Raw genomic sequence first — 24,757 nt, 5'->3', positions numbered from 1 at the left:
TAATTTTGGAATGTGGAGTGCTACTGAAGGAGACTAGTCCTGAGTGGAAGGCAGTATGATGACACTTTTAGGGGCTAGAGGAGGGTTTTTTTCAGAGAGAAGACAGAATATTGAATAGGGCAGTGGGAAGATATGAAATTGATTTTAACTTTTTAGGGCTGGCCTAAGGTGGGCCCTGGATTTAGCCTTGTCATAGTTTAAAGATTTCTGAGTCATGAAACTTGAACATTCAAATACTTAAAATGAAACAAAACAACCCTACCATTCAACCAGATTTATTCATTGAATTTAACAAAGTATTTTTAAAAAAATTATTCAGTATACCTTGTACTATGCAAGGCACTGGGGAGAGGGTAGATTAAAAAAAATAAGTTTAGCACATGTCCCTGTTCTCAAGCTAATGTCAGTCTACGTGGGGAGATGGAACATAAGCTTTTGAAATCATAAAATGACGCAAAGAAAGAAATAACCCAGTGCCAAAATGAATGTTACAAACAACTGCTAGATGGCTAATGACCTGAGAGTCACCCCATTTGCTCTGTCAAACAGATAGAAGCCAACAAGGTTCATTCAAGTTCTATGTCATGGAACCATTTCTAGCAATGTGAAGAGATGGCAGCCGAGGAGACATACTCTGGTATCATTGTTTAGGCTGTGATCTTAACCCTAGATTATAAACAAATCACTAGAGAGTTACAGAAAACTGCAGCTGTTATAACTATATTTGACGTGAGACCTTGCAAAATCTTCACTACCCCATTTTATCAGAGTTGGTACCATGAAATGGCTGAGTCCTAGATTGGAATTAGGACAGAACAGCTGAGTTGGATTTGGATGGTGAACAGAGATAAATGATTTAATGGACTATTTTGAGCCCCCAGGCAAGGAAGTAATGATGTAGGAGATAAAGCACTGGGTGTGGACTCTAAAGGCTGGCCCCTTGCTTTATTAGTCCCATAATCCCGAAGATCCTCATTTCCCCTGTCCCCAGATACTAGTGCTGTTTCACTGAAATTACCTTATATTTAATTTATATATCAATGAATTAATCAACAAGCATTTATTGAACACCTCCTACATGCCATAAACAGTGTTGGGGATCCAAACACTAAGAATGAAGCAATCTTGATTTATATGTGTGCATGAAGGATTACATTTTTATCTCTCTAGCTGTGTGTCTCCTTCAAACTAACACACTTTTGAGAAAGAAAGCGAAGTCCCTTAAGGGTAGAGGATATTTCATTTTTGTATTCCTGGTGCCTAGCAATGCTTGGCACCTAGTAGGTGTGGCTTTGTAGAAGTCACTTAACCTCTCAAAGGTTCTAGTTTTTTTCATCTGCAAAGTAAGATTACCACCCATCTTTCTACTTTACACAATTTTTATAAGGATAAAATATTGGAAAAGTTTTATAAATCAAAAATGCTATACAAATATACATTATTACCATAGCTATTACCAGAACCCTCTTTTCTGTTCTCATGTGACATTCACGCACCAAATTTTCAGATAACGTTGAGATAATACAACAAATGAAAAGTCTGATGTTTATGTTCTCCTGACTTTCCTCTATATTATACAGTCTATGATTCATAGAAGAGTAAAATAAATAAAACTGATAAGCGTCATTAACTTTTGGCCCTGGCCTCATAAGAATTTAAGCAAGGTCAGTGCTGGATTGTAAAATGCTCACATAGATTCCTGGGGAAAAATGAAAATACATTATAATAGCTCATATTTACATAGTACTTCAAATTTTATAAGGCACTTTTTATTACATAGATGCATATGTGTGTCATATATATGTGAATACACAGAGTGCTTTATAAACTTCAAGTGATTTTATAAATATCAGTTAACTATATTTATGTATATGTGTACATACACACACACAATCTCATTTGAGCCTTGCAAATATTATGGGAAGTAGCTACTACAGGTATTATTGTCTCCATTTTACTAATGAGGAGACTGAGACTCAGCAAAGTTAAGCAATTTGCTCATTCATACTCATGTGGCTAATAAGTATTAGAGGCAGTATTTGAGGTAGGGTTCTTCCAGTCCCAAGGCTAGCACTTTATCTACTCTACCACACTGATTCTTAAGCAGTTGAAATACCAACTTTGGTGATGGTGGCACAAGAAAGTCACATGGGATTTATAGCTCATTCAGCAACCCCTGTTTCTACAATACTTCTCTCTCACTCTCTGTCTGTCTCTCTCTCTGTCTCTCTCTCTCTGTCTCTCTCTGTCTCTCTCTCTGTCTCTCTCTCTCTCTCTCTCTGTCTCTCTCTCTCTCTTTCTCTCTCTCTTTCTCTCTCTCTCTCTCTCTCTCTCTCTCTCTCATTATTTTTGGCCCTGTGCCTCAATCTAACTTTTTCTGCTCCATCATCATCTCTGGCTTTCCAGGGCTGGGCCACAGACATGTTATTTTGGACCAAGCCCCAGGAATAACTAAGATTTTGCACAGAGTCTCACATGCAAAATATTAAGTTATGGCAGAATTTTTCTGCAAATATTTATATTGCTTTGATAGCATAGTGGTCATATTTTTCCCTCAAACCTTTCACTTGTGCCATAATTATGTAAAAATACACTATCCTATTCAATTTAGTTAGGAACATTAATAGAAAAAAGAAATTAAGACTGTCCCAATGAGTCTTATTATCTGTACCAGTAGAACTTGCCAATCACAGTGATGTAATGGTAACACATTGATCCTCTGTATTTCTGAGCTACAAAACTTGAAAAATAAGCTCAAATAAATCTGTAGTCTTTGGACAGGAAGCAGGCACACTGACTTTTAGCTAGTATACATGTTCTAAAAGGGAAAAAAATGAATAATGTTGTAAACATGTCCTCAAAAAAGACAACAGTTACAAAGCCTAAATTTGCTAATTATCCTTTTATATTTGCTTTGGTTTCACCTTTTAGCATAAGAAAACTAACACCACACTTGGCTAGAAAGGCATGTTGGTGTGGTAGATAGAATGCTGGCCTTGGAGTCAGAAAGATTCCTTACACTTACTAGCTATGTGAACCTGGGAAAGTCACAAACTCTCTGGCCTTCAGTTTCTTCATCTGCAAAATAAGGGAATCGAATTCAATAACCTTTAAAGTCCTTTCTAGTTCCAGATCTATCATCCTGTAAATTGTTTTAATCCCTTGCTTTGCAAAGTAACAAAAAAAGAAAAGAAGCCCACAGGTTGAGAACCATCTATTTATCTTCAATCTTCATACCAGTGTCTTTTAGACTAGCTAGAAGTTACCTAACAAAAGGAAATAATCAGAGGATTCTGTTTTCATAGCATAAGGCAATTAAATTTACTGCTCCATCCTTTATACCCAATAAGCAAGGAATCTGTTTGTATACCTCTGCATACAAGACTTTTTTTCTTTTTTAAAAAAAGAGCCTCAGACACTTGATGCTTACTAGCTATTAGACCCTGGGCAAGTCACTTAACCCTGATTGCCTTGCCAAGAAAAAAAAAAGAGCCAATCCTTTCTAAATATGAAAAATGTTCAATCTTGTGGCATGCTTAACATTAGGGCCCCTTGGCAATATGTTTTGAGCCATATTCACAAAAAATGTCTGTGTAATGTATACATATTACTTCTGACAAGTGAAGAGTAATACTTTAAAATCACATCACCCCATAAAGCAGGGTACTTTACCCTGGCCTATTCTAGGCAAATTCAGCAATACTGAAGACTTTATACCGTGATTAGTGTTTGAGTGACAGAGATTTTTTTTTTAATAGAGCTGGATCAACAGTGGCTTCAGGGGCAACTTCTGGCTTTTCAAATATTTTTATAACTTCTTTTTAAAAATAAAGCAAAGTGGAGAGTTCCTGAGCTTCTTCATGATTCAGAGGTTGGGGGTAGAGAGAAAGGGAAGTGGAAGAAAAAGAAAGTGAGACAAAAGATGGGCAGAATCTTGCTTTTACTTAGCTCTGACAACTAAATCTGACATATAAATATGAGCCACTGTAGTTTAGAAATTTTTGATTATTAGTTGATATACGAAAATCAGATTTTTACTTTTATATTCCTCTCTGGAAATAAATGACAATTCAGTTATTCTTGTAAGCATTTGCAGTTACTGATGTGGAATAACATAATTCCACTTCAGTTTCTAAAGGTATGACAAAGCTTCAAATAGAGGTACTAAAAAGCTTAAATGCTGCTGAGACCTGTTTCACCCATTATCAAGAAATTCCTTCCAATCTACAACAGGAATCCATGCGAAAAAGCAGGTTCTATGGTTCGCAGCTTCTCAATACTGGCACTCAATTGGCAGAACCTGTCATCCCTGTCTCATTTGCACTTTGTGACCTGCACATTTTCTCTGCTTTCCCACCACAATTACTTCATGCTGAAGGGGGAAAAAAAAAGGTGCAGATTACCTGTGGGGTCAGGCACAGGATATGAGGAACAAAGAGAGTTCTTGAAATCTACTTCATTCCATTTGGCAATTTGTGGATGAGCAAGTCAAGGAATTATAACAGACTTGGATGACATTTTTCTTTATATACATTTTAACTAAAATTCTGTTTTACTGCAGGTAAGCAACAAATGACTTTGATAACATACGTATGTGTATGTTAATATGTAATATATATGGTCAAAGTGACTGAATAAAAATGAAATAAAAAAAACCCTAGATTTCAAACAGAAAATTGAAAAAGAAAGTTCACCTTACCAGTGTTTTTAGAGGCTGATGATTAAAAAGAGTACTTCAATAAATTTATTTAGTATTCTTTATGGGATGATCTAAAAAAATAATTAAAAAATAAAACTCTGTTTATACTAGATTGGGACCTAGCTTGCCCAAGACTGATTACATTATGGTAGATCAACTGAGCTAAGCTATTAACTATACAAGCCTATTACCCTGTTTATTCTGATAGTTCTAAGATAGAGTGGCACAAAATGCTTTAGAAAACCATATTTATATTATATTTCAACTTTTACTGAGAGTTTCTGTCACTGATTTGTTAAGGGTAACAAACAGAAGTGTTTAAGTTATAGGTGAGTAGTGAATCAAATTGTAGATAATGTTTGGAGTGTATTCCAAATACTAGGACCCTCAAACTTCTCTTCTAGAATATGAAATATGATGAGTGTAGAAAAGAGGCATGTCCAAGATGCTATTTTAAAATACGTTTGCTATAATATTTATATGCAGGATTTTCCTCTCAAAAACCAACTGGGTTTATTTCAGAATAGGAAAAAGTCATTCACCTATCAGATTTAGCATGCAATTAACTGGTCCCCTTTCCAGTGGCTTCCTCTAAAGACAGTCAGTGCTTGGAAAGTGCAATGTTACTGCAAAGTCTCAATTTCACTATATTTTAAGAGCTTAGCTTTTCATACTACAAATGTTGTCTTTATCTTATGACTATGTTATGTGTATATAAATACTCTGTGTGTGTGTGTGTGTGTGTGTGTGTGTGTGTGTGTGGTGTGTGTGTGTGTGTGTAGGAGAGGGGTGAGGAAGGTAACTAATTAAAAGCAGAGGAATTGTCTATAAACGAAGCATTTAAAAGAAATGAAGACAAATGTGAAGTTGCTCAGCAACAGGTCAAAAATTAAGACATAATTCCACTGAAATTCTAGTACACATTAATTAAGGTATTATTGAAATTAGGGCTTTCTTAATCACTCACTTTTTAAAAACTTATTCAAATCTCAAGTTTTTGTTTATTATGAACATTTAATGGATATATCAATTTACCCTTATTTGCTAAACATACTTAACATTTAGGTATAAATGTATATACATACATACATACATATATATATATATTTTTTTTTTTTTTCTGAGAGGAGGGCTTCTTAATCTTTTGCATGCCCTGGACCCCTTTTGATAGCGTAGTGAAGTCCATCAACCCTTTCTCAAAATAATGTTTTTAAATGCATAAAAATAAAATGTATAAGATTAAAAAGGAACAATTATATTTGAATACAGTTATCAAAATATGAAAAAGAAAAGTTTATGGACCCAAAGTTAAGAATCCCTAAAGAAATGAAATGATTAAGCATAGTGTAGATTTTAGAGCACATGATTCTCTAACTACTCAGTATTCATTCCATAGGAGTCTGACACTAGGTGAATATAGTAGCTTCTTTGGCAATTAGTCTAGGAGCATGAGAATTTTGGTATACATTTGCATAGATCCAAATGAAAAGAAATAGAAGAAATAATTCACTAATATTCAACAGCCGTGTTATCTAAAATTGTTTAGTATATATTAGAAGGAAATGGGAAAAAAGTAAGAGTACAAAGGTTTTATTTGTATGAAATGTAAGAATTATTATCCAAGGAACTAAAAAAAGAGTGAAAGAAAAGAAAGTCACTCATATTCATGGCTAATACAAATGTCTTTTGAATGCTGAGGTAGAACTCCTCTTAGAAACACGTCTTTGATTTACTGCTACTCCGATTACTCAATTTTCAATGGGTTTGCTCATCATTTTGCAAACGTAATTTGTCACTGGCACCAGTCAATGCTCTTTGTAAATTCTGTGGCTTTTCTTTTAGATCTATTATTCCTGCTGAGAGAATCTACTAAAGAAGAATTTTTCATACTGACACCCACTGTAGTCTTGCTGTGAATAACCACATTCCCATAAAAGTCATTCCCTTTATTGCAAACTTGCTGCCAGAAGCAAGGGGAAGACATCCAAACCAGGAAACCTTTTATCCCTTTCTGCAATCACTTCTTTTTAACCCTTTATTTCATTCAAAGAACTGAAGAAAGGTGGGGGGAGAGGAAAGACACTTCAGCTACTCAGTCAATATGTATAAAGTCAGCCCTGCTGTTCTAACCATACAGTATGTGTGTATGTATGTGTGTGTGTGTGTGTGTGTATAGACATAGATTGTACATGCTGTTTTTCTTTCAAAAAACATTTTTATTTGAATACGTTAATCTTATTAATATATTTATAAAGTACATTAGGAAAAATTATCAAGTACTTTTATGCATGAAGCAATTAAAGCACCTAGATGTTAAAAGAATCCTACCACCCCTGTCCCCCTACCCTCATTTTGATCATGGAAACTCCAGATGGATTAATCTTAGAGAACAGATTATCTTTCTCCATTGCTCAATAGTACTCCACTGTTGTCATTCAAAGCTCTTCATAATACAGCACTAACTTAATTCTGAAGTTCATCCCATAGTGTTTTACTTTATATACTCTAAGATTGAGCCAAATTATTCTACTCAGTTTGAGGAAAAAGCCTTATGTTTCCCCCACATTCTGAATCTTTGCTCATATATTTTTTCCCCTGAGCAGGCAGAATTCTCTTTTTTCTTTTCCTATCAAAATCCTCCCCTATGGCCCAATTCAAATGCTACCTTACTCAGGAAGTCTTTCCTAATATTCTTTGTATTATATTGTCCTTCCTTGTAAATCTTTTTTTAAAAAATTTTTTATTTATTTATTTAAGGCAGTTGAGGTTAAAGACTTGCCCACAGCCACACAGCTAGAAAGTGTCAAGTGTTTGGTCTGAGTCCAGATTTGAACTCAGGTCCTCCTGACTTCAGGGCCAGTGCTCTATCCACTGCGCAACCTAGCCACCCCCTTCCTTATAAATCTTAAAGTACTTTTTTCATGTTTGCATTAGCAATTATATTCTCTTTTGTATCATATTCCATGTTTATATGTCTACTCTCCCTCAGTAGCATGTAAAGTCCTTGAGGGCAGGAACTGCACACACATACACACATAGACACAGACACAGACACACACACACACACACACACACACACACACATTTGTGTAGTTCTTCCAGCACCTAAGCACGGTGCTAAACTCTGTAATATAGACAATAAGTACAAAAGTTCTGAGGTCACTGCAGTGCATAACAGTTGGGAAAAGCTTTAGAGAGGAGTCAGGAATTGAGCTATGGACAGACTGAAGAATATACAGTTTAAGAAGGAGGAGACAATGTTAGCTAAGGCACAAAGAGAGAGATAAGCATGTTTCATGTCAAGGGTGTGAGGAAAGGAAAATTGAACTGACTGGTTTGCATTGGAAATTAATAAAATATATGATTGGATAAGTAAGGTGGATACTGATTATGAAAGGCCTTGTATGCTAGAGGCTGGGGAGCAGATTTGATCTAATATAAATACATATAAATCTTTTGAGCAAGAGAGTCAAATGATTAAAATTATTTTAAGAATATTAATTGGAGAATGGTGTGATAAACCTCAAGGATGTTGTCTGATCATCTAATGTAATCAATTAATAAGAGACAAGAGAAGGGCAGCTTAAAGTGAAACTAAAAGATACTAAAATCAAAAGAGGAAAGCTTCTCTAAAGCAGAACAGATCCTCTATGGAGGATTTATGGGAAAATATGGAGCTGAAAATCATAGAATAGGAATTCCTGGAGGGGTTGCAATTGGCAAGGCTGACAGGTAAGCTCATATCAATGAACTGCGCCATAGTACCAAAATTCAGAATGCAATAGAGTGGGGGAGACCACAGGTAGGAATTTCATGCAATTCAACAAGCATTTATTAAGCATCCATTAGGTGCTGAGAGGCAAGGTATATAATAATAAAGCTGGCAGAGTTCCTTGACCCCAGGGAACTTAGAATGGGTGGGAAAAGACTTCAACAAAAATGAGTATGATGCAAAGAAGAGTGTGATAGGAACAAAGCTCTCTATGAGAGATGGAGAAAGAGGCTACTTTTTACTGGGGACATCAGGGAAGGCTTCATGGAAGAGGTAGCATCTGAGCTGAAAGAGGGCTTAAAAGAAGATGATTTCAACATGTGAAGGTAAGGAGGAAGTGTGATCTAGGCAGGAAATGACATGGTAGAATGGGGAACAATCTAGTTTTGCAAGGGTATAGTGTGTGAAGGGAAATAGTATGAACTAATGTTGAAAAGGGAGATTGGAACCAGGTTCGGGGAGGCCTTAAATGACAAGCTAAGGACTTTGTAGCTAGCTAACACAGAGAACAGAGTCCTGGTTTTGGAACCTGGAAGACCGGCATCTGAATCCTGCCTCAGTTACTGTTGGTGTGATCTTGGCCAAGTCCTCTTAGTCTCAATTTCCTCATTTGTAATAAGAACTCCTACTTTACTGGGTTATTGGGAAGATCAAATAAGACAATATCTGTGAAGCTCTTGCAAATCTTAAAGCAGTACATAAATATTAGCTATTGTCACCATCATTGCCACCCTTCTCCTCTTCCTCATTATTCTATTGGCAAAGGGAGCCACACATATTTTGGGAAGTTTTGGGAGAGATGGACTGGAGAGGAGAGAGAATGAAGCTATTCTAATAGTCCAAGAGAAATGTGAGGAAGGTCTGAACTTCTGTGATGGAGGGTATTGTCTCTGTGAAGGGAACAAAGGGACAGATGTGAGTGAGAACTGTACATGTAAGGAATTATTAATGTGGTTATAACTTAAATAGCTATATATATTTTTGTAAGTGGCAAGAACTACTCTACAAATGGATAAGTACTGCTTACTTTAAAATTAAGATAAATTTATTTTTGCATAATAAAAGAGGTAATGTGACATATTTCCTTAATAAGGAAAATATTTTTAGCTTTTCACACCTTTGATAATCTCAGTGCTTATAGGCCAATCACCTTCTGTTTTTAAATTGAATTTTCCCAAATCTCCTCACCTAAAATGACTTAGTCTTTTCCTAGTAATTCCCTATCTCATCAAAACTGGATTTAGATAAATTGAAAAACATCCAATCTCAAACAAACAGCTTACCAGAGGCCAGAGTCTTAGACTTGAGAACTTTCCATGGGGACTACATAGAGGATGTGGAAAATTTCAACCATTTTTTTTGAGAATGAGGAAAGAAAGTTTAAAATTAAACAATATCAAAACAAGCTTCCCTCCCCCACCCCATAAAATCGTACAAGATCACACTAGAATCATAGCTTTTCTTCCCCCTCCGTCTTTAAAAAAAAAGGTTTGTGTATTGAACTGGATTGAGCTCAGATAGAGACTTTATTGTAATAGTGCTGAAATAGGAGACGCCTCTTGAGACTGCAACTGAAACACACTTTGGGAAGTTGCAGTTACAGTACTTCTGCCCTATTCAACCTTTTTTTTTTTTAAAGGAGGACACCTTGTATTTTTTTTTCTACTAAGCAAACTTCCTAGGAAGGTAAAGAAATGTAGATTTTTTAAAAATTACTCTTCCTCAGATTAAAATAATAGTACACACCTGTCAAAATCAAGGATTCTAGTCTAAATCAAAAGCCTGTCATAGAAGACACTAAAAAGCCATCAGTTCATACAGCTGAAATGTAACTTTCTTTTTGCCATATGTGTCCAAGATTGACAGCAAGTTTCTATGTCTGCCTGCTCCTGTTCTGTGGATCAGGTACATATCCACATTAGGAGAATTCTCTTCCCTAAGTGGTACGCTTTGATTTAACAGGGGAGATATAGCATAAAATGTTTGTTTCATACCGAAAGAATATGGCAAAGTTAAGGAGGTCAATTCATAGGTGATTTGATGTCAAACTTTTCTGGAATAATATAGTTATCTCTTCCACATTGCAATTTTCCCCATTGTGGTTCTGATATATCGTGAGTCAGCATACGAAACTAAATAGGAATTTTTTGGGAGTTTTGTGGAAGCCACAGATGACAAAAGGTTTAGAAACTCAGAAATGCGTGAAATATATGTGTAGAATTGTATGATATCAACCTAAATTTTACAATAAGGTATTGTAAACACCTCATAAGATAAAAAGAAAAAATTCAGACTTCTTCTCTGGTATGAAGGGAGGGCCAAAAATTTTTATGCAGATTATCCAGATCGTGGAGGGGCACTATGCCTCCTAGCCTGCATATGGAAAAGATAACTATATAAATTATGTAAATATATAAACTAAGAATTTATATTGTATCTGAGAAAAGAAAGTAATTTCATTCAACTCTAAAGTAAAAGAAATATTTAGATGGGAAATAATAGTCCTCAACATAGATACTGCTTAGAGAATTCTATGTTAAAAGCCATTTACTTGGTTATTTAAAATTATGATTACAAGACCCTATCTCTAGAGCTAAAAGTCATAGCAGCAGAACCTGAGAGGCTACCTAGTCTCACCCTTTTCACTTTACAGATGAAGAAACTAAGGAACAGGAAGGTTAAATGATTTGTCCAATGTTGCAGTATAAAGTGGCAGAGCTGGGATATGTGCTTTACATCAAACTAAAATCCTCTGACTGGAATTTATGTGTTTTTTTTTTTACTATTCCATGTTACCTCCCTTAGATCATCTAATCTAGCTCTTTTATTTTATAAGTAAATAAACTGAGATCCACAGGGCTAAGTGACTTGACTAAGGTCACATAGGTAGTTTCTGCATTTATAAATTTCAACTGTTGGGCAGCTAGGTGGCACAATGGATAGAGCACTGGCCCTAGATTCAAGAGGACCTGAGTTCAAATCCGACCTCAGGCACATAATACTTACTAGCTGTGTGACCCTGGGCAAGCCACTTAACCCCTGTTGCCCCTTCCCCCCAGAAAAAGAAATAGAAAGTCTTTTTTGGTTCCAACTCCAACCCCTTTCTCTGCTCTACAATCCTCTCCCCTACTTTCTATCTTTCCCTCTGAGGTTCTTTTCCATTTATATTGCATGTATCCTATATACCCATAGTTATTTACATGCTATCTCCCTGGCTGGAATGTAAGCTCCTTCTTGTGGAGGTAGAGACTGTGTTTTGTTTTTCTTTTGCATACCCAGAACTTAGCACAAAGCTTATCACATAGTTAGGGTTCAATAAATTCTTACGGACTGAATGATTACCTACATCACAGGATTGTTGTGAGGATGAAATGATGTAAAGAACTCTGTAATGGTTGTTGTTTGGTCGTTTTTCAGTCATGTCTGACTCCTTGTGACCCCATTTGAGTTTTTTTCGGCAAAGATACTGAAGTGGTTGGCCCTTTCCTTCTCTAGATCATTTTACAGATGAAGAACTGAGGCAAACATGATTAAGTGTCTTGGCCAGGATTATACAACTAGTAAATATCTGAGGCTAGATTTGAACTCAGTTAGATGAGTCTTCCTGACTTTAGGCCCAGTACTCTATCAATGTTCCACCTAGCTGCCTGCTTTGTAAATAGTGCTATTCAATTGTTAGCCACAATTATGAGTTTTTTGATTCAGCAAGAGTCTTTTCTGGCAGGTACAATATCTGGGATATATGTTATTCACATAATAAAACAGGTATCTATAATGTGAGCTGGAGATGGTTAACAACAATGCCCTCACTTATAATTACAGAGCAGATAACCCAAGAATAAAGGAAGTTTGAGGAGGGTGAGCTGTGGGTGGTGTAAGTGTGCCTGGAACTCAGTGCCTTTTCCAAATTTAGAGCCTCAAACACTTCAGCCTTTATCCTCCCACATTTACTGTCCTGAATCATACCCTTATCCCTTTTATAGGGTGGTAAGAAGTTTGAGAAGTTTCACTGGAGAAGAAAATGCAAACTACCCCTGTATCTTTGCCAAGAGAACCCCATGGACAGTACGGTACATAGGGTCATGAAGAGTTGGACATGATTGACTGACTGAACACCAAGAAGAAGTTGGAACAGTGGTTCTCAAACTTTTTGGCCTCTCCTTTACCTCTTAAAATTACTGAGGATCTTTCAAAGAGTTTCATTTTTATGGGTCATAGCTATTGATATTTGCTGGGTTAGAAATGAAAACATCTTAGTATTATTCTGAAGATAGTTTTGACCTCTTGGGCCTCATGGAAGGGTTTCAGTCTTAGAATGTTATTTGTAAGACCTCAGCTCTCATGTGTTAGTCATCTTTGTAAACGCCACTGTGCCTAGCATATAGTAGGTATGCACTAAATGATTGATGAAAAAATGGATTTAACTTGTTATAAATCTCTAACCACGGGCTAAACTTTTATCATGTTTCTAACACAAACTGAAACAAAATAATTATTAAATGAGTCCTTGAATGTATTTTTATAACTTCCAGTTTTTGGTGGAAATACAACAAAATCTTGTGAAGATGAAGTAACAGGCATAATGTTAAAAAATTCAATAATAATAACAATAATGGCAATAGAATGACTGATTTGTTATCTCATCAACTACACTATTGGCAAAAACATTTTTTTGTGATTAAAATAGGTATGCTTAATTCTATAATACATATAGGAGAGGAAAAGAAAGTGAACCACACAAAACAATGGATAATAAAAGATCACTTCTCTTTACAACTGGAATACATTATGTCAGAATCACAATCGAACTTAAGAGTTTAAAGGTACTTCAAAGACCACATAGTCTATCCAATACATACATGAACAAGAATTTCCTTCACAATATACTGCCAAAGTGGTTTTCTAGGCTTTGCTTAAAGACTTCCAGTGCAAAAAACCCACAGCCTCTGGAATCAGGTCATTCTAATTTTCGATATCTCTAATTATTAGGATTTTTTTTTCTGATATCACACCTTATCTGTTTGTCTGCCATTGTCACCAGGACATTGTCTGCTTTTGCTTCTCTCCTTTAGAACCAAGCAGAACAAGTATAAACCTTCTTCCACATGACAGCTCTTCAAATGGCTTAACACATGTTCCGATGCTACTTTGTACCATATCTACTCTAAACTAAACATCCTCAGTTCTTTAAAACAGTTTTCACGTGCCATGATCTTAGAGTCCTTTGAGTATTCTGGGCATTCTCAACTTGTCATTCCTAAACTGGGGGTGTCCTCAAAATGGAAAACAACACTCCAGATGTGGTATAAGTAGGGCTATAGTGAGGAATATCACCTCTCTGGTTCCAACCACTGTCTCTTATAATGTAGCTATAGATTGTATTAGTTTTCTTGGATGCCCAATCATATTGTTGACTCATACTTAGTTTGTAATTCTCCAAAACTCTCAAGTCTTATAAAAACAAAGTGATATTTAGCCTTCCTTTTTCCATCTGGTTATGAAGTTGAATTTTTTGAACCCAACTTAAGCAAGCTGGAGAACATCCAGAGAAATCAGGATGCTGAAGGGCTTTGAGTTCATATCATGTGAGGACTGGCTGAAGGAAAAAGGCATATTCAGACTAAAGAAGAAAGGACTCATGAGGGACATCTTATGGTGAGGACTGCTTTCATGTATGATTTGGACTAGATGGACACTGAGGTCATTTCTAATTCTCAAATTCTGTAATTTCAGAAACTGCCTTTTATTAAATTAGGGATACAGAAACTATGGAACACAGGCCATACATATTCAGCCCACCACCTGTTTTTGTAAGCCTTGCAAGCCAAGAATGGTTTTTACATTTTCAGATAAAATTTTGGTGGTGGGCAGATTTGGCCTGTGGCCTTTAATTTGCCAACCCTTGAATCAGACCAAGGTTCTAGTATATCAAGATTTTTTTGGATTATCACTCATTCAAAGTATTAGCTACCTATCTTTACTAAATTTTTGCTATTTGTCAGTTTAATAAGCACACTGTCATCCAAGTCATTGGAAAAAATATTAAACAACACTGTGCCAACACTAGATTTCTGGCCCACTACACTAGTTACCTCCTTCCAAGGTGATAGGAAATCATTAATGATTATTCTCTGGGTGTAGATACATGTCAATTCTGAATCTAATTAACTGTGGTATATTAAAGTCTACATTTCTACATTTTGTCCATAAGAATAGCATGAGAGATTTTGTCAAATACTTTACTAAATACTATTATCTATATGTAGCATTCCTCTTTTCAAAAAATTATGAGCTTACTTTGGTATGACTTGTTCCTGATGAAGCCATGCTGACTTTATGTGATTTGTGCTTCCTTTCCTAGATATTAACCAATTCATCCTTTAATAATATGTTCTAGGATTTTTCCAAGAATTGGAGTCAATTTCCGTAGCTGGACTCTCTCCCCCCTTTTGTAAATCAGGACATTTTGGCTTCTTTGGTCCATTTTCCACAGACATATACATTAGATTATACATTTTACACATACATTAGATTGTAAGCTCCTTGAGAGCAGCAACTCTTTCCTTTTAGTATTTGTATCCCTAGTACTTAGCACAATGCCTTGCACATAGTAGGTGCTTAGTAAATGTTTATTAACTGACTGGCATACATATACGTATGCACAGGTATCACTTCCATTATAGTTTTTCTCAGCTGTCAGAAAGAAATGAAAGATAGTTACCAAACAATAATAATAAATTAGTATTTCTATAGCACCTACTATGTGCCAGGCATTGTGCTAAGCACGTTTTTATATACAAATTTTATCTCATTTGATTGTCATGACAACTCTGACAGGTAGGGCTATTATTATCCCCATTTTCCAGTTGAGGAGACTAAGGCAAATAGAGGTTAAGTGACTTGCCCAAGGTCACACAACTAGAAAAAGTTTGAAGCTGGATTTGAACTTACTCTATCCACTGTAACACCTTAATTATCTCTAATTTTTGAAAACCATATAGTTTTCAGAGTTCCCATACAAGTGGACTAACAAAATGTTCTCCATAGTTTCATAATCCCTTGCCTTCTTTTGAGGAAAGTGGAAAACTTGTTTGAAAAATTCTGCTTTGTCTTTGCCTTAAAGACTGTTGATTATTATGAAATCAATTTTAGCATACATTTAAATGCCTCACTTTCTGATTTGAAGCTAAGAGAGACCTTTGCAGATGATTTAGTCCAACTTCATTTTACTTAGGAAAAAGCTGAATCTCAGTGGGGCAAGATAACCATGCTCAAGGTCACTAGCTAGGAGGTGACAGAATTGGAACTAAAAACCTGATCTTTTGACTTAAAAAATTCACAACTCTTTATACTATTCCTCAAAGCTTCTTTCTAATCCTGGGAGCATAATTGCTATTTCAGTACAAAACACTTTAATTAAAATTCTGTATCTAATGTGGGTGATTATACTTTCAAGAAAACTCTTTCCCCTTTTTCATTACCGACAATACATAAATATGAGATTAAAAAAAATTATCAAGTTAAAAGGCTAAAGTATACAACAAATAATCATCATCCATTTTTGTGAAGTTATAAATTATGAAGGTTAATCTGGAGTCTGGTTTGAAGTGTTTTGGGAAATTCTAACACTGACATAATTTTAAATTCTACTGCAGGTAATGACAACATCTTGCCGTCATGCTACCTAGCTGGAAAATGTTCAGGGCATTGGCTGAGGTGCGGGGAGTTTTAATTCAAGATTTATTTTTGGCTTCTCAATTTCCACTCTCCTCTTACCTCCTCCCCCCACTCCCAGTTTCTTTGTTCACTGAAGGGCTGCTCAAAGGGTAGGGAGTGGGGTAGGAACAAGAGAACAGAACAAAGTAGAGGTAGTAGCCCTGAGGCAAAGGCTTGAATGTGGCCAGTCTTGAGTATCAAGCATAAGGCCTACTGCCTGCCTTCAATAGAGTTAGATACAGTGTCAACAACACCAGTGATTGTCATAAGATTTAAGTCGGGTGACATTTTTCAAAATCAAAGAGAAAAAACATAATTATAAGCCTCTGCTTTATTCTTATTGTTATTTTTAAATATTCAGGTCTATATAAAACATTTTTTTCTCTTCCACCATGGAAATGACTCAAAAGAGCACTAGTCAGTGACAAGTTAAATGAAAACATTAAGGTTCCTTGAAGGCCTTTGTCTCCTGCACTATTTGGAGACATACACTATTGTCTTACAAGAAGGATCTGATAGAAAGAACTCTTTCTCCTTTCAGTCAGAAAGAGTAAGAGTTGTTATAAAGGAGCTAAGAAACTCCAATTCCATACTGTCATTCTCAATAAATGATTTCCATATAAGTATCATCATATTGCACATGGAGACATTTATTGTAAAATAATCTGCAGGACGTGATTCAGACTCATCAATAGGAAAGTCAGAGTACGTAACAGAGCTGCAGCAGCTACCATTCACTGGTGGAGAAATCATAAATTCTAAAAGTAATTTGACTTATATGTCACTCATGAGCTTACATGTAAAACATTTTTAATATCACAGAACAAACACAACCTGCCTCTTTTGGGAATGAATGTCAAGCAAGATTTATTTATGATGATGTTATACACATTTTAAACAAAATTAAATGCTCTCCAAATTTAGTTTTAAAAAATGAAATGTCAGTTATTGCAGAGGCCTCAAAATTCATTAAAAAAATCTCAAGTCAGTTTATTACCCTTTAGCCCTTTTAAGTTCACACAGCAAATCACCATTTAAAATACATACCAAGATAATACAAATATTATTGGCAACTCTTCATTCAGTGTACTTCATTATGCAGAATATTTAATATGCCAAAGATGTAGGAGAAAAAAACCCTAAATTATGCAGAGGGTAGCTGGCAGCAACTTAAGTTTTTATAAAGAGAACTAAGGCCAATACTTTTTTTTTTTAAATAGAGTTCAGATATCACACTTCAGGCTAACCAACAAATTGTTAACCTCCTTGAAATTACTTCTACTGTAGGCTTAAAATGCTAAAGACATACAATTTAAATAAATTAAAACATTCAAGTCCCCTACCACAACACACTGCTAATTGGAGTGTGAAATCAGGCATTACCACATCATTCCTGCCTGATGAGATAATTTTGGTCCTCTTAAGAGCATTATACCAATATATTTATTCTTGCCACTAAGTAACATTTTCTTAAAGAAATCAAGTATGACCAATAACGGATTACTCTCCTGTTGTATGACATATGAATGCAATGAAGGCCTGAAATGAGCACAAAGATGAACCTACTTATTTAAATGCTGAAAAAAAAAACCTGGAGCAAAGTACTGGGAGTTTCTGACGACACATGCCAAAGGAACCTATTTGTTATACCTTTCAGAATGTACTTAAAGAAATCATGACTGAGTCACCAATAAGGAAAGAAAAAACCCCTAGAGAATCAACTTCTATAAAACAAACACTTTATGTTTTAGTTAATGTTTCATTAACCTTAAGAACAAATGTTAAAAATTTAGTTAAAATATTTCAACATTCTTCCTTCTAACCTACTTTTCAGAAATATTCAGCATTAATATTGCTTTTAATTTGATCTTACATAAATATTTTTTCCATTACTAAAGCACTAATTTTAATATATTTTCAGCTTTGGAAAAGTACTATTTCAACTGATGTCTACACATGCATCAGTGTGGCTGAAATTTTTCAAGAAACAACCAAAATCTCAAACTAACCTGACTGAATTTTTAGGGTTAAAGTATACATGAGGCCAACACCAGTTTCCCCAAATTTTCACTTTTCGACTCATTGTTTTGGCATCTTACAGACATAGATTTCCCATTTTATAAGCTATGGTTAAACCATACCAAATTATAGTTAATTTCTTTTTGATGTGTGCTATTAACACCCATTAACATCAATAAGAGTTACATGGTTGTATCCAGCACAGAATTAAAGACTTCTCTGTATCATTAGAAACAAATGGAAACTTTGTAAAAGGCATTTTAACATACTAGTAAAATATGGAATGATTTTTGCCGCTCTCTTATGGAGACAAATACAACCATGAATTAAAAACATCTTTTGAAAATAAGTATAATTATTAATGTTTTCTAAAATCCTGAAAATAAATTCTGAACACTTCACTCACTTCTAGAACATTTTTTTTTGTGTTAAGCAGCAATGTCTTACATTTAGTTTTCTTAATGAAAGCAAACACTCTAAAATGCAAGAAATCTTGTATTTTACTTTAAGTGTAAAAATAAATACTTCACTTAGGAATGGAAGAAAAAATAAAGCACATTTAAATAATTTTATTGCACTGTAAGTTGCCAATTCGTCTGTGAGCAGTTTCTTTGCAGATGAAAAGAAATCAAAATATAGGACAGATGTTGAGCAAACCACATTTAAGTTCTGTCACATACTGGCATTTTTCAAATAATTTTGGCTCATCTATTAAATAAGGTGCATTTTGCTTGATTTTAAAAAGGGAAACATGAGGAAATATTTAAAGGCCAATTGCTGCCAATTAACTTTGATCAGCAAAAGTTGTATTTGAATCCTTCAGATTCCTTCTCCTGTCTGAAATAACATACATTTATAAAATCTAGCAAAACAACAACTTGATGATTAATGCCTGTTGGCAGCCCTACCACAAGCTTGCTTAACGGCAGGATTTTAAATAAACAACTGTCTATATTAAGATGAGAGTGAAATGGAGCTATGGTCATGTTTTGTCATAATGAAGATAGAAGCAGCAGCCATCTTTGCTTTTAAAAGGTGAACTACCCAAGATCACAGAAGGATCAGATCCCTCAGTGACCGTAACAGTTTTCAACACAATTGTTCAAAGTTGTCAAGAGGGGAGAAAAAAATCATAAAATAATAAGAAAGTCACTGGCACCTTGACATATGGATTGCTAGTGCAGCGGATGCCAGAGGGCTGAAAAATCCCCCCTCAATATCTCAAGAATTGAGCCTGCTATCAAGCAGGGCGAGCCTGCAATGGAATATACTTGTGAAAGTGACAACATATGAAAAATACATGATTTATTTCTGGCTCTAAGGCTGAACTTCCTCGTACCAGAAGGCAACTGAGAAATTTGTAGCTTCCTATTAAAAATCTGTAGAAGTCAAAGTTTAATATTTAATGTCTAGATATTAAATGTTAATGTTTATATATTATTATGTCATAGCCTACTTTACATACTCATCTATTCAGATAAGAACAGGAAGACTTTGACAGTAAAATGTATTGATGTAGTTAAGTTAAAATTGTTTTACTTCATATTTATTTCACCAGCCCTATTTCCCTTAATGTAACACTCCATCGTTGCCTGTCAAGACTACCATTGTGTTGTGGGATATAACAGGGAACAAATGCTAAGTGGCTGACATAAAATAATTACTACTTACTTCTAAATCATTAAAGAACAGATGTGTGTCTGCCAAATTGAAAATCATTTCTTCCATTCTCAGTCCAAGTGAAACAGAAGTAGGTGGATCCTAGAAAAAAAGAATTTTTAAAAGTCAGTAACATACCTCCTTCTGTTATATGAAATCTTACATGATTTCAAATGAGATCTGGCTCTCAGTACGAAGAAGGAACAATAAGACTTTTGGACTGCAAGCAAAATTTAAAATGTGCCATCGAGTATATTAAATTAATGAGCATCTAAACATTATATTACAGAAGCAACCAAATGCCTAAAATGTTACTTTATGAGACTTGACTTTACGAGACTTAACTGTCTCATAAAGAAAATAATTCTCCACTACAGCACTACAAATAATTTAAAATTTAAAGACTCAGTCATATAAAGTGCAGCAAAGCCAGTTACAGAAACATTTATTTAAAAGAAAAAATACTACATGCTTAATAAATCCCGAAAACCAACCACCTCAATAACTTTACAACTCACTGAATTTAAATTCTCAATCATAAATACCAGGAACTAGCTACAAAGAGTTGAATTACAGAATGTATTATTTTACTCTCAATATATTGTAGTAAGAAAACATGACTGTCCATTGGTAACAGCATTTACACAGAAAGCCAACCAAGTCTGAGCCATTATTGGAAACAAGTGCTAGCTGCACTGCCCCTACTATGATTGCCAGGAGCCATGCAGGCACAGAAACTTTGCCATTTGGGTGGCGGCTATCCAGCCAGCACATAGTCAACACTACAAGACCCAGGCAATCTGACCCAGTACCCAATAAGGACTGGGAAGACAGACTGCTCCATCCTCCCTGCCCCCTACCATTCCTTAGATTCCTCATAGCTGGTCTGAACCAAGTATATCCTTGGGATCTTCTGGCACTGAGGACAAACCCATGTGTTTTTCATGATGTAAAGTCACTGCAGCTTCCCTTTTCAGGCTTTTTATTAAATCAAGGAATCAAAGGGCACTGTGTAACAATGTTGACAGACAACCTTCTCTGAGAAGGGAATGGAAGAGGAGTACAAAGTGTTCTTACATGCTTTTATGACAGTCTAACAACAATAGCAATGCTACGTTACATCGGCATAGAGATTTAACTTGCTAAGAATACTTCCATAGCTATAATTTTTGTGCTTCTCTTAACATCCTTGTCAAGCACACAAATAAGTTATTATCCTTGTTGGAAGAGGAAACTGAGGGATGAAAGGGTAGGCCTTCTCTATATCACATGGAGCTAATGGAGAAACACTGCTATGTCTATATGCCTTACATAAGGTAGATACTTAAAAAAATGCTGTACTCTGTTACATTGTGCCCCAGGCAGAAGAATACAACCTCAAAGAGCTACTCCCTTTCAAGTAAAACCATGGCTGGCAGAATTACTGCTCAAGTTTATTTTAAATTTCAAGCCTTTGTTCATCTCCTTTCTTTTACTTTCTATCTACCCAAATCCAGCTGCTCCTTCCAGGCTCATTTGGAGGCCACTTCTTCAAGGATTTGAGAGATAGGATAGTATAATTTTAGAAAGAGTGCTGCACCAGAAGTCATGAGATCTGGGTTCAAGTGCCTGCTCTGATGCTAATTTGCTTCATGTCTTTGGCAAAGTCTTTTTTTTTCTTTCTGGGTCTTTTTTTTTCAATTACAAAATTATAATTTCTGAGGTTCTTTTCACATATAAAAGACTATGATTTTATGATCCAGCTATACCAACTTCGCCCTTTTCTGAATTTCCACAGAGTTTATTGTCTATATAACTAAATTCAGCATATAAATATACACTGCAATGCATTTTGCCATATTTCATGTATGCACTTTCCTGCAATTCTATTTAATTCAACAAGCACTATGTTGGTCCTGGGAATACACAGAAAAATGAAAAATAGTTCCTGCCCTCCAGACATTTACAGTCTCAGTGGGGTGGGGGGAGAGGGGGAGGAACTTGTGAGTACATTATAGGCTTCTAAGTTACACAGTGGATATTGCTGGACCTGGAATTCAGAGGACCAGAGTTTAAATCTTGCCTCAAACACTCATTAGCTGTGTAACTTTGGTGATTTCACATATGTCTGCCTCAGTTTCCTCATCTATAAAATGGGGATAATAAAAGCACCTACTTCTTAGGATTGTTGTGAGGATCAAATAAGATTTTTATAAAGGGTTTTGCTAACTTTAAAGGGCGATTTACTGCTATTATAAGTAATAGTCGTAGTAGTAGTAGTAGTAGTAGCAGTAGTAGTGGTAGTAGTAGTAATAGTAGTAGAAGTAGTAGTAGTAGTAGTAGCAGTGGTGGTGGTGGTGGTAGTAGTAGTAGTAGTGGTGGTGGTACTGGTAGTAGTAGTAGTAGTGGTGGTAGTGCTAGTACTATTGGCAGCTAGGTGCTTCAGGGAATAGAGTGCCCAGCCTGGAGTCAGGAAGATTCCTTTTCCTGAAGGACTTCCTGAATTCAAATCTGGCCTCACTAGCCTTACTAGCTGTGTGACTCTAGGCAAGTCACTTAATCCTGTGTGCCTCCATTTCCTCATCTGTAAAATGTACTGGAGAAGGAAATGGCAAACTACTCCAATATCTTTGCCCAGAAAACCCCAAATGGGGTCATGAAGAGTCAGACATTACTGGAATGACTTAACAAAAACAAAAGTAGTACTACTATCATTATCATCATCATAGAGAAGAAAAAAAACTGCTAGTGTTGGGTAGAGAGAATAGGCAAAGAAAGAAAACAAAAGTTTTGTGAGTTGGTGGAAAGAAAGTCAAGAAAGTTCAGGAATGACAGTGTACAGCTGAACCTCAATGAACATAAATGATCCACATGGGTAACTAGGACTTGCCTCTAGTGGAAAACATTATCTCAAAGTTTAAGTTTAAAAGTACTTGAAAGAAATCTCAGAATTTTTCAAGGCTGCTAGGGAATTGAGAGTCCATTAATCCAATTCATCTCCTCCCAATAAAGAAAAAAAAATTCCTTTATCAGTATTCTCACCAAGCAAATATACAGCTTCTGACTGAAGGTTTCCAAAAGAGAGGAAATACATGACTTCTCAAGGCAGCACATTGCACTTCTGGATAGCTTCTCCTTATATGGCAGAATTTTAAGGTCAGTGACCTAGCATTTACTGTCAGTGGGGTGGTCACCTCGTTTTTCTTACTAATTCTCATGCCAAGTTCCAAGGCAATCACAAGGGTTATATTTTTGTATTTCCTCATGAATTAACATAAATGTACATCCTCTCTTTAATTATTAAATAAATCAAGCCTAAACTTGTAGCTTTGTAACTCCTTACCCACTGGTCCTAGTTCTGGAGCCAACCTGAGGAATTTAGAATATGCTAACAAGTTTTAAATATCTGTTTATAAATTTATTATGGTTTAAAAAAAACTAGAATGTTTTAATAAGCATTTAAAGTGAAATAGGGCTCTCACAAAAACCTTGGTTTTCTGGAATGTTAGTCCTTCAGGTGAGGTAAGCTGACTTTTCTAAAGGCACAAGATATCCTTAAATACACTGGAAAATTTTAAATGATCAAATGGTATGTTAGAGTAGAATTATCTGGTAATGAAAACTCAAACAGTGGTTGCTCAAACAAAACACCGGGTTGCTACATTGACTTACTTTGATTTAGTATAGAATCAGGATAATAAAAATGACGTGATGTATCATAACTATGTTAAAAATTATTTTATGTAGCAACAGTGTAAGGACTCATTTAGTTAAATGCCAGTTATGAAATATATGTTCCCTGATACTGTTACTTCTTAAATAACATGATTCTCTAAGACAGCCTTATTACTGATTTTGCCATTAAATGAACTACTCTATCATTTTGAAATATGCAACATACTTCATAGAAAAGAAATCAATTAGTATTTGGTTTTATGGTTATCAAGTAATGGATGATGACAAAGAATATAAATGATTAACAGGGAACTGATAATCAGATAAGGGAATAACAAATGAGCTCTAACATGTCAATGATAAATTTAAGTTACCTGGCCTGGATGAACTAAATCCTCCAATCCTGAAAGAATTGGCAAATGTTGACTGCTGAGCCGCTGTGTCAGTGATATTTGAAAGCTTGTGGGAAATAGGAGATGTGCCACAAGACTGGGGAAGGGCAAATGTCATAATTTTCAAAAAAAGGAAGAAAATAAAGTTTGTAAAATGAAAGCCAGTGAACTTGACTTTGGTTTCTGTTCTTGAAATGATCATAAAGGTTATTGTATCTCTAAAAAGAAATGACAGCTAGGTGGCACAGTGGATAGAGCACCTGGCTTGGAATCAGGATGACTCATTTTTATGAGTTCAAATCTGGCCTCAGACACTTACAAGCTATGTGATTCTGGGTGAGTCACTTAACCCTGTTTTCCTCAATTTCCTCATCTGTATAATGAGCTGAAGAAGGAAATGGCAAACCAGTATCTTTACTAAGAAAACACCAAATAGGGTTCTAGTGGGGATTTTTCTTAGTGGATGGGTTGGACTAGAGAGGATTGCTGAGATCCCTTTCCAACTACCAAATTCTGTGACTCTGAGACCTTGTTTAAATTAACTTAAAGGATTCTCTCTTTTGGTAGATATTTGTGCTTATTCTGAATAGTTCTTAATTTTTCTATTAAGAATATCTATTATTAAGCATTCAAATACCCAAGAGAACAGTTCCAAAAGTCACTTAAAACCATATAGTTTTAAAGCAACAATGAATAAAACCATTTTTTGTTGTTGTTCAGTCATCTTAAGTTGTGTCTGACTCTTCATGACCCAATTTGGGGTTCTCTTGGCAAAGAATAAACCCTAGTGATCTTGTAATCTGACCATCACATTTTACAGAGAAAATGTGGGTTGAGAGAAGTTGA

General features: G+C 35.4%; 1 protein-coding gene across 7 annotated transcripts in view; it reads right to left on the bottom strand.

The window, feature by feature from the left end:
• Positions 1-24,757, bottom strand: part of EYA1 (EYA transcriptional coactivator and phosphatase 1) — a 162,992-nt gene that overhangs the window by 31,340 nt on the left and 106,895 nt on the right. For all 7 annotated transcript variants that reach the window (XM_021002151.2, XM_021002139.2, XM_021002143.2 and 4 more), the window contains one exon: positions 19,878-19,967. In XM_021002151.2, coding sequence (XP_020857810.1) covers positions 19,878-19,967 — 90 coding nt within the window. The remainder of the gene's footprint in view (positions 1-19,877; positions 19,968-24,757) is intronic.

Source organism: Phascolarctos cinereus, unplaced genomic scaffold (assembly GCF_003287225.1).
Source record: "Phascolarctos cinereus isolate Bilbo 61053 unplaced genomic scaffold, phaCin_HiC Scaffold_4;HRSCAF=312, whole genome shotgun sequence".
Classification (NCBI taxonomy): domain Eukaryota; kingdom Metazoa; phylum Chordata; class Mammalia; order Diprotodontia; family Phascolarctidae; genus Phascolarctos; species Phascolarctos cinereus.
The sequence above is the reverse complement of the archived record's forward strand: the minus strand, read 5'-3'. Positions and strand labels throughout refer to the sequence as shown.